At 33.1% G+C, this 17,677-nt stretch overlaps 1 protein-coding gene across 1 annotated transcript in view; it reads right to left on the bottom strand.

Moving 5' to 3' along the window:
• Positions 1 to 16,722, bottom strand: part of LOC128214962 (orexin receptor type 2-like) — a 38,900-nt gene extending 22,178 nt beyond the window's left edge. The window contains exon 1 of the mRNA XM_052921685.1: positions 15,744 to 16,722. Coding sequence (XP_052777645.1) covers positions 15,744 to 16,172 — 429 coding nt within the window. The 5' untranslated portion in view covers positions 16,173 to 16,722. The remainder of the gene's footprint in view (positions 1 to 15,743) is intronic.
• Between the last annotated feature and the right edge of the window lie 955 nt (positions 16,723 to 17,677).

The following is a 17,677-nucleotide window of genomic DNA, read 5'->3' as shown; positions in this document are numbered from 1 at the left end:
GGTAGTTTTACAGCAGCGACGATTCTTGTGCATCTCATCGTCACATGACCAGCACTCTTTGGAGGTCAGTTGGTCAAAGGTCATTGTCGAGGTGACATTGAGCTGAAAAACCGATTTCGTTCAATATCTGAAGAATGTTTGCCGTCAGGTTATGCTCGTGTACTGCATCTGCTTTCTTTAAGCCATGTTTCAAAAACACTTGAGGCGTCTGTCATGCTTCGCATCAAAATTAGTCTTGAAATTTGTTCTAGAGTAGAGAATTCGTACAATTAAACAGACGATTTAAAGTTCCCAAGCAGAGATAAAGGGATGATAGCATTTCAATTTGCTTTTAATGGACTGTAAATCCATACGTCAAATAAATATCATATAACGAGGAAACGATCTGTAAATTTATCAAAGGAAAATGATTTAGTGAGGAAAAATTCTGTTAAATATATGGTTCCGCAAGGTTATCTATCTTCAGTATTGGCGACACATGTGCGTATCAGTCATCAGTATTCATACTCAAAACTAAACGTAAGCATTGATAATGAAATGACTTTTATATAATTCCATATAAATGCTTTTATTTGATATTCAATTTTAGAGATGCAGTTGTACTAATTAGATAAGGACGTGAACATTTCCTAGTTTACTTGATTTACTCCATAATAATTGGATGAAATTTATTTAAAGTTTCAAATTTTATTGCCAAATCTCCATATTGCCTTCATCTATTAACATTGCAAACTTGATGGCCAATGCATAAGTTCATATATGAACAACATACATACAAATATTTTCTATAGACCATAAATTTGATAATCTAACCATTTTCATTTATCAATAATTATGTTGGCTAAAAAGCAGAAAATATATAATTTCCTCTTTTAGTTTAAAGGGACTCGCTCATGTTTTATAAAACGCATTTTTTGTATGACCATATAAAGTGTGGCAAATCATTTGGAGGGGGGGTTTAAACTAAGATATTGACGACTTAAACCCTTCATCAAATATTGATTTGTGCTCAAGTTTTGCCTTTGACGTCCATGATTGTGAATGGCGTTAGTAAAGCAATTCAACAAAAGGCTTTAAGTTTATGTCAGTATTCCAATTTTAACTTGACTTTATCGGGGTGGGTCGCAACCCACTAAAGCCAGAATGTTTGTTTATACGTTGAGTGTTGTTTTTTCTGCATTTTCGGTAGCAAGGTTTAGCTTTAAGTGTTTTCAGATGCAAAACAGGTAAAAACAATTGTGCCAAAACATGAGTGAGTCCCTTTAAATGCTTAAACAAAACATGAGTTTTTATAACCGTGTTTAATATTGAGCATGATGTATGACAATTCGAAAATGACGAAACGAGGTACATACAAAGAACAAATCGAAAAATAAAAGAGAATAGTAAAATTGTGCAGATATTGTTATCGAACATTAATGACGGTGTGTTCATCGGGGTCCTTAGTTGTGTTGCAATTTTAGGATTAAGCACCTGTGCTGTGTCCTCTTTTACAATTTAATATTTTGGGGTTGATAAATACTGTTCATATTTGAGTTTGATGAATGAGGTTTAGCCAGCTGTTTTCTCTGCCTGTACTGAAATTGAATAACTGTAGATTTTTAAGTGTTCTACCGGCAGTTGTGTAATACCTACGGCAGTGGGCACAGCCGGCATGGCAGTAATGCACGCTAATACGATTATGTAATACTGCCTGCAATGGGCACATTAGGTAGAGAGCAGTTATGTAATACTGCCGTCAGTTACACTGGCGACAGAGGGTAGTTATTAAACACTGATGGCACGGCAGTTACATAATATTTCCGACAGAGGGCACATTTGGGCAAAATAGCAGGGTGGAGGCGCCCGCTGCCCTTTACAGGCATCCTGCTGCCTTTTACCACTCCCCGCTGTTCCCTTTTTGTTTGACAGAGTCATTTTCTAGATTTGGGTATACAAATTATAAATATAAATACTTTTGACGGTAAAGTGAAGGTTATTTTTTTAAAAATCGACACAGGTCATGAACCTGATATTTATTGTTTTATTGAAAGGTAGGTCGGTAAGTAGAATACCCTTGGGGCTTTTTACAAACACAAAAGATGGGTATGAACGTGGATATTTGTTATTATATAAGGTGTTATCTGATAAACATTATAAATAGTACTTACATAAATGTTTAAGAACCCAATCCAATTATTCAAAAAAGCAAGTGGATGTGCAAAGATCTACGACACATCTTGAGACGGTTGTTCATCAAGCTTACAATATCGACAATGACAGCGGAATTGCAATGATTACCCTTCATTACTTACGCGCTTAGCTTCATTGATCATATATTTTAGTCGGTAATTGTACATGTATAAATGTATAAGGATGTAGTGCAGTGGATTATGTTTTATGTAAAACAGACTTACTTTAATGTATATCAGCATTAATGGTTAAATAACCAAATATTATACCAGATCATTATGTGGTCAGTTTAAGCATAAACTATTTTGTGCAAGATGATAAAATCCTAAATAATGATAACCATGCTATAAACAATGTATCATTTAGATGTAAATGGAATACTGACAAGAAATATATGTTTTTGCAGTCTTTTTGTGAACGGTGTTATATTGATAAAATTGCTAAGTTGTGTGATGAAATGAATATTTTTAGAGACAAAAATAGTTTAAATGATAACCTTCAATCATTAACAGATATTATGGACACTATATGTTGTCCTTGGTTTGAAAAACTATTGATGATAGTAATTAATATAGATATTGGTTTGAGTGGTGTAAAACAGATGCAGAATATTTTGCAAGACTTTTGCAGAGACTTGATAAAAAGGTGTTTTAATGCCTGATAATCTTGAGACAACATTCTTGTGGTGAAAATGGAATAAATATTGTGCAGGCTAGAAGTACATTCAGAAAAAAGAAACGTGTAAATGATAAATCACGATCACATAAATTAGACACAAAGAGATTTTGTTATGCTAAGTTGTATTTGAAGGTGTTCAAAGGTCCCAAAGAGTACAATAAACATATTTACTTACATCAAATGATTTTGTTGAGTACTTTAAGTCCATAAATGATCCCGAATCTGTATTTTATCAGCCAGATGAAGATGTGTTGCATTTTAACGAAAGGTATTTAGATGATGAATTAACTATCATGTTCCAAGAATTAAATGTCCCCTTTACTGTTTGTAAAGTTAGAAGGGCTTGTAAAAACTTAATAATGGTAAAACTAGTGGGCCAAAATTTGTTAAGCTCTCTGAAAAAATTGTTTACAAAAATGTTGAATACTAGACTCAGTGAATGGGCAGAAGATGTGTATATTGAGGCCCAGGCTGGTTTTAGGATTAAAATGAGCATTATTGATAGTATTTTTTTGCATTACATAGTATTTTGACATGTTTACTTGATAGCAATAAGAAAGTATATGCAGCATTTGTTGACATTTCCAAGGCATCTGAGTATGTTGTAAGATATTTTACTCTGGTATGAATTGAATAATAAATGGTGTTAGGGGAAAGTTGTTAGATACTACACCTTCTATGTATCTGAATGTTAAGTCAAAAGTGAATTATAACAATGAATTAAGTAATGATGTTTCATGTGTATTAGGGGTACGTCAAGGAGAATCTCTATCTCCGTTTTTATTCTTTATGTATCTTAATGACACAGAAGAGTATTTATTTACTAGTAACTTTCAAGGTATTGATTTTGATTTGTTCAAAATAGTTATATTCCTACATGTATATGCTAATGTTAATGGTGTGAATTTAGAAAAGACGACTGTTATGGTGTTTACAAAAGGAGGAAGGTTCAGTAGAAATGTAAAATGTATATATAAGTTAGAGCATTAGACATGGTGGATAGATTTACTTACCTTGGTATAGTTTCACACCTACATGCTATTTTTCAAAAAGTTTTGATGCTTTGTCAGGGCAAGCATTCAAGACAGTTGTTAAGCTTGAAAGTTGTTTATCTAATTATCCTTGCAATTCAATTAAGCATAGATTTGATATTTTCGATAAACTAATTTATCCAGTCTAGAGTTACGGATCGTAAATATAGGGCCTCAGTGAAAGTCCTCAAATTGAACGAATGTACTTAAGTTTTGTAAAGAATTGTAAGGATTTACTAGTAGATTAGAGACCCAAATTTTGTTTATGGGGAACTTGGAAGAACCTCATTATTATCTAGAAGGTCAGCTAGGTAAGATATTGGTTAAAGATTGAAACAATGGACACTGTTAAATATGTTAAACTGATGCATGATAAACTTGTATGGACTAAGAGGACAACCCACATTGTACGTCCTTGGCTTACACTGTAGGACATTTGTTACAAGCATTAGGTTTTAAAGATGTATGGCTAAGTCAATGTGTTGGTGATACAACTTTGTTTCTATGTATGTTTAAAAGAAGAGCTACCGATAATTTTATACAAATTTGACAGTCTGAGCTCAGAGAATCTGGTAGAGCCCGACCTTATGTACATGTATCGTTATTTCAATTAAAAACCATGTTTAAATTATTTAAATATAACAAAAAACAGGTATGCATTGTCTAGGTTAAGATTGACAAGTAATATATTCAGCATCGAAACCGGTCGATGCCATAAGCCAATGGCAATCTTATAATGAAAGAAATGTATATGTTGTTACACTCTTTAAGACAAATATTACTTTTTACTTTAATTTTATTGTATTACTACGAAAAATGTATATCAAACCATATTACTTTAAAAGACGGAATATGTTTAAGTTAAAGCTGTTGTTAATAGAAATTTGGTGATACATGTGTATAAAGCGTTTAAATTACGAAACGCATTTCGTTTGTATTATAACAAGAAGATATATCCTCTTTTCGCTGTAAATACATCCTGTCTTACGACTTATGACTAATTTGTATAACAATGTTCCTTTTATAATGTGTCTACTCATGGACATATTATCTAATGTATTATTGAATAGACTTATATGATCTATGTAGGCGGAATTACGCAAGGGAAACGACTAGAAAAAAGAAAACGCAAATGTTTTCAAACTGGCACGTGTATTGAAAACATGCCACATTTGATTCATATATTCATATATCAAGTAATTTGCTCAGTGCCAATTGCCAAAAAACGTCCATATTCGAGACAGGATGATTGGTCCGAACATGCAAAAGTAACCTATGATATATTTATTGAACTGACACAGCCTCTATACTTGCAAATACTTGAATATACAAGAACATCTTCAGGATATCATAAACAGTATAGCCATCGGCAGTCTTGAGAAGCTAGTAAACAACTACTGTTATAAAGCTCCAATATTGCGTTAAAGACCAAAATCAATACTTATGAACACATTTTAAACCTAGCCATTGTAATGCACGAAATATGATCACCAAATTAGTCACATGATGCCCAAAATCAAGTTTCTTCGCTAATTGAAAGATACGTGTAGTTTGTAAACTTTTAACGAATACAAAAGGCATGCCAATAATCTGTAATAAGCATTAAAGTCGTGTGCCTGATTTTCATTTCATTCCTCAAGTTAAAAATGTTTTTCCTTCCTGAAGTCTTTCAGAACCCTCATTAACACTACTTTATGGACAGAAAACATACATCATGAGACAAGTGTCAATCAGAAATCTTTTAAGGACCTCCTAGAACAATTTAAGAAAACATAAAAGAAGCATTTCAGTGTTATTTGTAAGTGCTTTTCAGTTTTATGTGAATATTGTTCACATGGATTGCGCGACGTTACACAAGGTACGAAAGATACTCTACTTTTGGTCCGCATGGCCATGGCGTATAATCTCAACGCTTCATGAACATGCATTTAACAAAAATAGTCATTGATAAAGTACAGAGTGTCGGCTTGTAAGGTACCTATTATGACATGGACTCTTTGTTACGTTGGCGTTATTTTTTTTTTGCATAGCGCGTTAAATTAATCTCTTAAAAAACTGACCTTTCCCTTCGGTGGTTGAAGCGAGAATGATCAGTCGTGTGAGCGGCCGAGCTATTGTGTTTGCGCGCATATAGCTGTAAGTCTTAAGCCGATGAAATCGTCTAATTTAAGTTTGCGAAGCGGGAAACTTTAAATAGCTTCATTAGTGCATACTTACGGGTGTATGGAAGCCATCACAGACAAAACGAATTGCGCTCACACGTTATTTTAGTTTACGTTTGATCTTATTCATTTTACAACTATTGTAAAACAAGTTATTACAACAAATTATTTATCGCTGTGGTCATGTTATGTTACCTAGAAAAACCCATTTATCCGGCATGGTGACCACAAACCAAACTTACATGCGCCCAGTTCGGGAATCGAACCCGGGTCGCCTAATTTCAAAGCGAGTGCGCTTACCATTGCATTAACAGGACAATCATATCACGGGCTATTGACATTTGATATTGAACGCACCAACAATTTCATAAAAGTATATGTGATGAAATGTCCGAGAGTTGCCATAAAATCACATTAATAGAACGAAACTGTTTAGAAACATGACAATTAACTCGGGAAACAAACTTTAGCTGATTAATTATTTTCAATTTCAATAAAATAATCTAAAACACGGTGTTTTCATTTGTTCCGGGAAATTTTTACACCTAACCAGTCAGTTTGAAAGAAAGAGGTATAAGCAATGGTAGCATTTAAATTTGCTTTTAAATGACCATAAATCTATACGCTTAATAAATATCATATAACGAGGAAACGATCTGTAAATTTATTAAATGGTTAAGTAAGGTAAAATGCCGTTAAATATATCGTTCCACACGGTTATTTATCTTCCATAATAGCGACACCAGTAAGTAGTATTAATTAGTAGTCATACCAGAAACTAAAAGTAAAAAATTACAGTGAAATTATTCTTTAAATAGATTTCCATATTAATGGTACATTATTATATTTAATGTTTAAGATGCAGTTGTGCTAAAACATTAAGGACGTGAACATTTCATAGTTTACTTGATTGTATCTATAATAATTGGTTGAATTCAATTAATCGTTTCAAAGTTCAATGGCAAATCGTCATATTCCCTCGGCCATTAACATTGCGATCTTGATTGCCAATGCAGACATTTATATGTGAATATCATATATACATAATCAAATGTGATTTTCCTTTTTTAGTTTAAAGAACAAATCGAAAAAATAAAGATAATAGTTAAAAAGTGCAGACAACAGTAATCGAGTTGTGTTCATCATGGTCCTTGGTTGTTTTTAATTGAAGGAATTAGCACCTGTTCTGTGTTCTTTTTTGCAATGGTTTTTCTTTGGGTTGATAAATACTGAGCTCTGCCGGCAGTTGTGAAACACTACCGGCAATGGGCACAGCCGGCATGGCAGTAAGGAATGACAGTTATGTAACACTACCGGCAGTGGGCACATCCTGCATGGCAGTAATGAATGACATTTATGTCATAATAATAAATATACATAATTTAGAAAGTAAATTAAACAGCTGAGGTATGCATAACAAACTATAAATATTGAAAGTAATTATAAAACATACACAATAAGAATCGAACGTTGACCCTTGCATTTACCCATTAAGGCTCATTCAATGCGCATAAAAAGTGCTCTTTCTGACCTAGTATCCGGCCCTTTACAAATCCTTGCCGGAGCACTGGTCTTATATTTGTGTATGTTGTCTTTTGAGTCTGTGCCTCTTCACAAGGTTTTTTTAGACACAAACAAAAGCTGAGTATGATCATGGATATTGGAACAAAGTTATTATCGAAAGTTTTTTTCTGATATACATAATACTTAGTACTTACATAAATGTATAATAACTCGATCCAATTATTCCGAAAAATATACAGAAAGCAAGTGGATGTGTACATATCTACGACACACCTTGAGACGGTCGTTCATCAAGCTTACAATATCGACAATGACAGTGGTTTTATCGTCCAGAGACCATGTTGCTGAAAATGCAAATAAAGGGAAAAACATGCACTGGAATAGTTTTTGCAAATTTATGTTATTCGATATCTGCTGTGTGTGGGAAAAAGTATAGAAAATCCAATGATGCAAAATGTGATTTTTTTGGTAAAATATTAAAAATTGTAAACGAATGTATGAATTTCTGGAATTTGTTTTTATCAAATTTGAATTTAGCAATACTTGTACGAAAATAACTGTATCTAATAAATATTATACGGCATCGTAACATACCTAACGTTTAGGCACATCATATATTGTAAAATGTGATTTTTGGGGGTAAAATGTTAAAAAATGTAAAAAAGTATGAATTTTGGGATATTTTCTATATCAAGATAGTAATTACTTAGGTGCTTATCTTCACCGACCATATTTATAAAGCCGGTTGTCCTATGCTATGCTTTCAATTTAATGTGTTGAAGATTTCCAGTTGTGAATAGGCATATGAGTGCTAAATGTATTCGATGTAAATATATACAGAATTGCGGTTTAAGATGGAGATGCACCCGGCACCTACTGTAAGAGTTAACCTTTTATAACAGTTTTCGACAAAAATACATTCAAATGCACTTTTACACACTAAAACTAAAACTGTAATGCCCTATTTAATTCATAAAAAAATGTACTGCTCTTTTGATCTTTTGCTTTGCCAAGTGAGAGTATTTTCTTAGTTGCGGTCCCAAAGCAAGCCCAATCGAACGCCGAGTCCTAAAACAGCTAATAAAAAAACGGCAATCTCTAAATACAATAGACGCTATACGGACAAGCCTATGTGTAATCATTGTAGCTAAACGGGAAGACATGTCGTCTAAATGTGTTATTTGAAAGAGTTACTTCGAAGATTCGTTCAGTATTGATGATAATCGTATGTGTTGTATTGCGTGTTTTCAGTAGCTTGGCTTAGGAGTTTTGAGACGGTCATGGAAAAAGCACTCTCCTTGTTATATTTTACTGTATTTCTGCAGGGAACTAATAATGGTTGTTTGACGGCAAAAATAGTGTGTTTTCCTGTAAAGGTATTCTACGATTTCTTTTTCTTAAGAGTTAACAAGACAAATGTCATTCAGTAATACACTTCTTAATATCATGTTCGATATGGCAAATTCTTAAAAAAATAAAGACATCTTGTTTGATAAGACTAAATAAAGTAATTGTTTTTATTTCAAGTGTGTTGTTAAAAAACATTTTGTGGAACTCAGCTCAATAAAGCGTCGCTTTAATGTCTTTATCTAACCTGAACATTATCAATGTATACATGTACTAAAATGTTGTGTTTTTTTCTAAACGTTAAATCATTTCATGTATCATTCTTAATGAATTAGTTTTCTATTTCATTTTATTCAATTTATTGATCATATTTTAGCAAGAGTTTCAAGTTTTATTCAGAAGTTATTGCGTACGTGCAAAAGAAGCATTGCTATGTGAATTTTAAACATATATAATTGTAAGCATCATATTATAAGGGAGAGAACATTGTAATGTAAAGAAAAACAATTCTAACACATTGAAAAAGATATTTCTTTGAGTATAATTGTATTACCATCTTTTGGACATTTCATTTTTCATACACCGCATCACTTAGGATCAATGATATTTAGCAAATATGATATTTCAGACAGACATCAGGCATCTGCGATAACAATTACTTTTTGGATGATATAAATACCATGGAAGGTTTTTTGGAGTATCGCATCTTCATAATATTAGTTTCCATCGTCACGCAATTTATTGTCCAATCAGGGATCTTGAATTCGAATAAAAAGTGTCTATTTCATTACGATATCTAGTCAAAGATATAATTATGTTTTATATTTGGTCTTTGTGGGTGAAATTGTACATAGTAAACAACAGGACATGGCAATAGAAGAGTTATTAAAGCAAAATTGTCTATTTGTGTCATTGTAATACTGAAAATTAAACAAATCTCATATTTATCATAATACATCGGCTTACACGTCCTCTCCAAGCTAAATGATACACGCGTATGTAAAAAATGGTGTTTCTGTTTTCAATACTGTCTTGTTTACATGTGCTCATACGTGCGTTCTTATGGCATTGTATTCATGAGGTATAATACCTAATAAATAATTAAAAAAGTGACTTTCGCACTGATATTTTCCTTTCATTACTCAATGCAAACTTAAACACGTATGTATCGAAAAGCAAATGCCGTAATTAGTTTAAATATATTTGAATATCCGCACACTGACGCCTTTTTCGGAATGCCATCTTCTAAAGCAATTTGTATTTAATTGTCAGAAGAGTCGACGAAAAGGAAATCAATTAAATATGTCTGTATGATATCAATGTATCACTTTTGGCCGTTCGAAAAACTGATCTTATCCTAGGACTGACGAATCTAAAGAATTAAGCTGTTGTATGGTTAATGTACGTTTTTAAATTCGAGCAGATATCATGTCATAAGTGTTGCATACTGTAACATGTCTTTCAATGCTGCTCACTGTGCAAATCACTTCTACGAAATACGAAGACGTTCCTCAATACTACCGTGACAATTTCAATGGGAATAACGTTTTAAAATCAACACCTGTATTGCATTTGCCAATTATACCATTAAAATTTGTGGCAGTTTTTCGCGTCACAAGTTAATTGAATCAATATTTAATAGCATATAACACTAATAATCACTCATTTAAAACAATTGTCAAAACTTTGTGTTTCGGGTTGGTTTATATAGGAACAAGGTATAAACCTATAAAAAAGAAATATTGACATAAGCTTCAAACATATATTATGCCTTATAGCCAGTCATTTTGGGTGACAAATAAAGACATCTCATTATTGACTGTCAGGAAATGTTAAGTCCTATGATACAACCCAAGAAATTATTTACACAATTATTCAGTAATTTTCATATTAAATTATCTCTGTGCATCTTAATTTCTTACATATTCAGTCAAAAATAATTGTAGGATTCTAGAAAGGACACTTTCAATTCGTTCGTATGAGAACTCACAGAGAAGTGTACTGCGGCTTTAATAGCTCGATTTATTTGATAATAGATGTATGTGAATAACAGTGGATTATAGTTCACAAAACAACAAGGGCTTCGGTACAGTATGCCCCAACAATATTAATAGCATTCTTATCCTTAGACAAGCTTCAGTGATTACAATCAGCTTATTTGTCAGCTTAGTATACAAGCCAATCAAATCAGTTTCATTAGTTTCTAATCTTAAACTTAAGTTCAATCTAATTTGCTTATTGAATATCGCCCCTGACCTATTGAGTTTGTTTTTCGAAAAGAAAACCTACTAAAACAACTTAAGGCTCGGAACCAGATGCGAAAATTGTAGACAGAAATACTGTTTTCGGGTCAAAAAATCAAAGCCAAACAAATACCAAAGAAGATGTAAAGCGATACGATACTGGAAACCGCAGGTTCAAGCGCAGCAGTCAGATAAAGTTATTGTATACTTTTTAGTGACAGTCTCAAGACCCAGAAGCTATATATGATAACTGTTTAATGCGTACTGTTGTTTAGCGGTTTGTCGCTTGTTAGCGTTTAGTCGCTTGTTTGGTGTTTGTTTGGCCTTGTTCCTGGTACCTTTAAACATAATTTTTGTAATAGATTAGAGTGTTTTCCACAGTTATTTCCATTATTATATTTATGTTTTATTGATACGTGCGCAAGCTCATATAAGGCGCATAGATAGGTGGATTCAAAAATAATCAATAAAAATATGAGCAATATATTGGCGCTTTTAACTGTGGCAATTGTGGAAATGTATTAATTAAAAAACAGCTTGTATTTTATCTGTAATCAAATGCATTGTTATGTTTTGATCATAAAAGTCCAATAAGTTAAACATGACCATCAATTAAAATATAAAAAAATCGATAAGTTTGGAATCAACCTATATTGTGTGGCCGGATCTTCATAATATGTTTTTTATTGTTTCACATCGTGGCAATAACATTGGTAACAGCGATGATAAGGGTAGGCTAGAAATGAGAGCTTCCATTTATTCTTACAACACAGCTCATTCTTGTTTTGAAAATAATTGTTTTCTGATGTCGTGGTGTATCATGCGTTAAAACCGGAAGCGAGAATCCAATTCATTGTGTAACAAAAACGTCTGTTTTGTAACAAAATTGATTCGTCACCATAGCGCATGAAACATCGCGTTCTTATTTAAATAAAGGGACGAACGCAAGTGACGCAAACGTTAATAAAGCCTTGTGCAGCAACTTAAATTGAGCTCGTATTTATTTCAGATAGAATTACATAAATCATGAGCATTAAAACTGATAAAAAACAATGAAAAACAATCAAATATGATGAATAATAATGCTAAATAGTAAACGTTCTACCGAAATGAACTTTTGTTCACAGTCTCTCTTCTGCACTAATCAAATCGACTTTGGTGAAAACAAAGCTGTTTACATATATAAAGATGTTTTTTTCTAAATGTCAAAATAATGTTGATTTTTTTCCCGTAAATTTTTATTAAAATAATAAATACGTAAGATTATTGAGAGAGAGAGAGAGAAAGAGAGAGAGAGAGAGAGAGAGAGAGGAGGGCGGGGAGTTGAGAGAGCGCTTTTTCGAAAGAGGGGGCAATAGCGTGAAAGTATGAATGGAAGAGGATTTAAAATCAGTTGGAGTAGAATGTCAAAGTCGGTCGGGATTTTACGCTAAAAGTTTGTGCTTGATGTATATGCATGCACCTGTTTGAATATTGTTTTATGATGGAGCCTGTATATCACCGAATAGCAAGGGTTGAAGTGTAACGTGAATGAAAGGACTGAGGCTGTTGAGTAGTTTGTTTAAATACAGGAAAAGTGGAGAAAACGTGATGCTTTTCCTCGATTTCTCCACATAAAAGGTACACTGGGGACTTCAATGATTTTCTTTGGAAACAGATGTTCGTGTAAGGAGCTACAGTGCATGTGAAGTTGGGCAAGTTGAAAAGAAATTTCTCTTGATCCAAAATAGAGTTGTCCCGGAATGGTCGGATTGCTTTCATTGAGAGCATGTTTAAACGAACAGACTGACGCTGGTTTTCTAGCTGATTCTGATAGACTAAGTGAGTTTCATGCTGATAGACAATAAAAACAATTTCGACAACAGTTGCAAGTTACATATAAAGTAGTTTCATCTCCAACAGATAAGGGCAAAATGTCGTTCAGATGAGAAGTAACGAGTGAACGGTGTATTTCAAGTCTAGATTAAGAGGCTCTAAACACGTTTTTCTGTATAGATTTTGTAGCACTACTCCGATGTGTATCTTTCATTCTTCCATTTTCAGGATTTTATAACTTTTGGTAAGTAGATGGGTGCCATGAACAGCTTCATCGAATTATTGACACCCTTGATCCTTAGACACTGTTTCTATGTCAACGTTGTTAAGCAAATCATCTGCAGTAGTGAATATTACACAATCGATGGGTACAATATGTGTATTGGTCAACTTGGTGTTGAACTGACCTCAAAGAACTGACACTAACGAGGCGGAATTCCAGATCCCCTATCCTGATGGAAATCTCAAATTAGGCACGTTTTGATCACGGAGGGATTGGATTCCGGGCAGCTTTATTGGATTTCGAGTAACGTCAAACTGCCGCTAAACTAAGGAGTAAGGACTAAATTAAGCAAGATCCATGATTATCGGGCTTAGGTGATTGATCACATATATATCGTTAAAATGTGGTCTTTTCTTAACAAATCAAACCCTGATACACACCATGCATATTAATTAATACTTCAAATAGTTATCCGTAGAAGACCCATTGTCCCTTCAGAGCGCATGCTGTTTTGGTGTGTTTGTGATTCATATTACTTGCAAAAAAACGTATTTTTTCGACCTCTTACAATACACTCGAGTTGTAATCAGTTTAGGAGGTAAATGTAACATTTATTAAATGTTGTGTTTCAGTGATTAATACTCACTTGATATTAATTAAAACCAATTTAGTTTGATATTAAAAACTGCGTTCTCCCACTGCTTCAAGTCTCTGTACTTTTATTAATTTAAAATATATTATGGATCTGATTTAATAAAGATTGTGTATAGCAGTTACAATTAAAGTTACTGTCTTAATACTAATATCGTATTCAACTCTAATATGCATCTGTTCTTGCAATTAAAAATTGAAAATTAAACATTGTATCACGTTACCTCAGTATTTCTAAAATACCTGGATTTTACCGAGAATTGCAGTCACTTCTATTGTATGTCATGATACTTAAACATATCCACTCTAGCCGTTATGCAACCAATGGGCGTGGGCAGATCTTCACACCCCATAAGAAACACACACAATTGACATAAGAGACCTATAACACTAGGACATACTAATCTGGGCATTGAGAGAGTCGTGCTTACTATGTTTAACCTAATAAGCGTTTCAAGAATTTATTTCGGAATACAATAGGCAATTGTACATGTGTACACAATTAGTAAAATACTTTCGTGCAAAATATATTATTAAGGACTTGAACAGTGCAAAAGTGGATGGGGAAGGTCAAAAATTTAAACATTTCAAAAGTTTATGTTTTATTTAGTTAAGAGGAAAGATGATTTTTTCGGATTAAAAAACACATTCTTGATGACATGTTTTGGGGTAGTGAGGAGTTGAACAAATTTTACTAAAGAAGATTTTATTACATTTTGGATCAAAAAGCATTCACATTCTTTGAGAAAAGTCTGTCGACATTTTTACTTTGCTGTTATGTAAAAATGCCTCAGCATACCTAATTTTCAATGTCTTGAGAGTTCTTGATGATATATTTACAAATAAGAAAGTTACTCAAATAAATAATGGAAAATAGTGTTGAAATTTATTTCCTGGCTACAAAAATGGATAAAAAATGTAAGAAATAGCTGCATTCACCACAAAGCCTCAAGACATTGTTATGGTGTTTTTCCGATAATTTTGACTCATAAACATTCTTATATTGTATAAAGACATTTCCGGGAAAACGTTTATACTTTTTGATTTGAAATCTGATATAATCTTCTTCCGTAAAATTTGCTCAAATTCTAAGTACAGCTTTTTAAGTTGCAACGCATATATGAATTATTCTAGCTTAATATTAAACCTTGAGTAAATAATGGATAAAAAGTTCTAATTTGAAAACAAATTAAGTATTATGTGATAATAACATAATACCGAATACTGAGTTGAGTTAACTGATAGCAGAAATTAACAAACTAAATTTGCAATTTACTTTGAGGATTATCCAGACCGCGGCAGTATTTTATAAATTCACAAGGTAATCAACACGATAATTTCTATGGACTGCCGCTCGTAAATAACTTGTTTAAAAGTATAACACTGAATAAACAACATTTCATAACGACTACCTTGCATTTTTCATTGTTCATTTCATCGCTATACTGCCGATTTATCAACGATAAGTCAATACATACTTAGAAAACAACTTATATGCAGCAATCACATTTTTCTTACTTTTACTCCTAAAAAAGGTTGAATCTTTATGAACAAAAAAACAAATGAATCCCACATATATTTATAATGAAAAATCAAACTGCAAAAATCAAACACGACTAATCAAAGTATTAAGGATGTTTTCTTTTCTTTTCTTTGAAATTCTAAAAACGACAAGACGAAACGATTGTGCAAATTTTTTTACCGCCTTCTTAATCCGGAATCTACTATTTTAGAAGTGACCTAGTATATGATACGAGCGCATACTTAAACCTTTTAGATAAATATAATCCGTCAAATTACAGGTAAACGCGAGTAAATCTACAATAATTAGTGCTTTTATAACTATTTTACGTTGTCCGCGCGTAATATTAAATGATAAAATGATGAGGCATCTTACCTGAAGAAATGGCACGACTTTGCACATGATGTCACCCAGGTACCACGACTCGGTGGTGTCGGCAAGAACGGAGGGAGGCAGGCATACCAGGAGCACGAGGAAATCCGCAACCGCAAGGTTTACGATGAAAATGTTCACGACAGTACGCATGTGAGACGTACGCACCACCACAAAACAAACAAGACCGTTACCCACCAGACCCAAGATTAATATAACGCTGTACAGGGCAATTATGAACCACTCAACGAGCCCGGGTGTAACATGCTTGTCTATGCGTTTAGAACACTCGGAAACAGTCATACAGTGCTGATGACCGAGACATTCGTTAACGAACACTTGAGACGGGTGTTCGAACGGTGAAACATTAAACCCTTGGTAAAATCCGCTTCTATTGCACAATGGCTCCAATGTTAAATTTAAAAAATGCATTATTGAAAACAATTAAAGACTCCGTCGGCGACTATTTGTGGTTCTTTAATCCTGTTATCAAATACAGAATCCACACTGTAAAGTATGTCCAGTACGGAAGAAGAATTTGCAATCTTATTTTAATTTGAATTTTGTTTTGTTTTCCTAATCCCTATGTCACTGTCAATTTTCTCTCAGACTGTTGTTCACTATTCATACATGGTTTTCCTTATTCAATTTAACAGTGAATAGCTATATTAGATTGAAAAAACAATATGAAAAACCTTACTTCCAGTATCCCTTGCTACTCTTAGTAATCTTCAATTATTCTACAATAAAATATAAGAAATGAAGTAAGTTCAAATTATGTATACATACAATTGTTAAACAAATTGCATTCCAAAAAGTGTACTTTTATTCCATTTTTATTTTGAGGAATCAAATGAACACTATATTTATTTGTTCAATATGTATTGAATACGGATTGGATGAATCCCACTGTTAAATAAAACAAAACTATTTCCACAACGTTACTTTAGACAATCTAGACAGCGTCGCTCAACTAGCAGGAATGTTGATACCTCTCGCGCACTATGAGCAAGTGAATGGCACATGCCTGTTTTCCGCCCTCAGTATCTTACCGATAAATTGATCCAGTCAGCCATTGGCTCTTGAAATCCCGCCGGTATTGTAGCAGAAAAAACAATTTCATTATTATGAATGAAGACATATTGTCAATGACTGTTGGAAGGTAATTGATAACTCTGTGGATGAAGTATTCGAATGTTTATTAATGGCTCAACCCTTGTGTGTGCATTTCTGTGAAACACATATAAACAATTGCAATTATCTACACATTTGGAACGGATACATTGAAGATTTTACAAAATTATATTTAATGTTAGACAATCTATTTCAAAAGCGTCTATGGTGAATATGGTAGATATCCGTTACATAAAAACATATTTCTCATTTCCGATCACCTACTTACCCCGTAACGAATATATCGCGTCGATAACCTGTTGACATTGATCTAGACGCCAACACTATCACAATACTTTTTAATTAAACCAATAATATTAATAATTGGTATGTTTATCAAGAATTGTTAGGTACCGCCTTGGAACGGTCAGTAAAATGTAAATTTACTCAAGTTATTTATTTATGAAGCCGGGTTTACAACATATAGAACACAAGCTCTGAAGAGCTTATTATGGTCATGATTTCATTACGTCGTATGCAATGAACAAGTGTTTTCAAATATTTTTCTCTGATGCTGAGGATGATGTACATTTTATCCAGAACATTTTTTACATTTTTTTCCGTTTTAATTAGTTGCCAAAACATATAAATGAAAGTAGGACTATATCAGTAAATAATCGATTACCCGATAAGTATTGTGTGTAAATAATCCAAGTTATCCAGTGAATTTCTAAAATATACACACTTACCGATCGACTGAAGACTGAAAAAAATGGCATCGAAACAATATGCAACTTTCGAGTAACATTGCGGCCCGTATCAAG

This window comes from Mya arenaria, chromosome 13 (assembly GCF_026914265.1).
Source record: "Mya arenaria isolate MELC-2E11 chromosome 13, ASM2691426v1".
NCBI classification, from domain to species: Eukaryota; Metazoa; Mollusca; class Bivalvia; order Myida; family Myidae; genus Mya; species Mya arenaria.
Note: the sequence above shows the minus strand (reverse complement) of the source record. Positions and strands in the feature narration are given on the sequence as shown.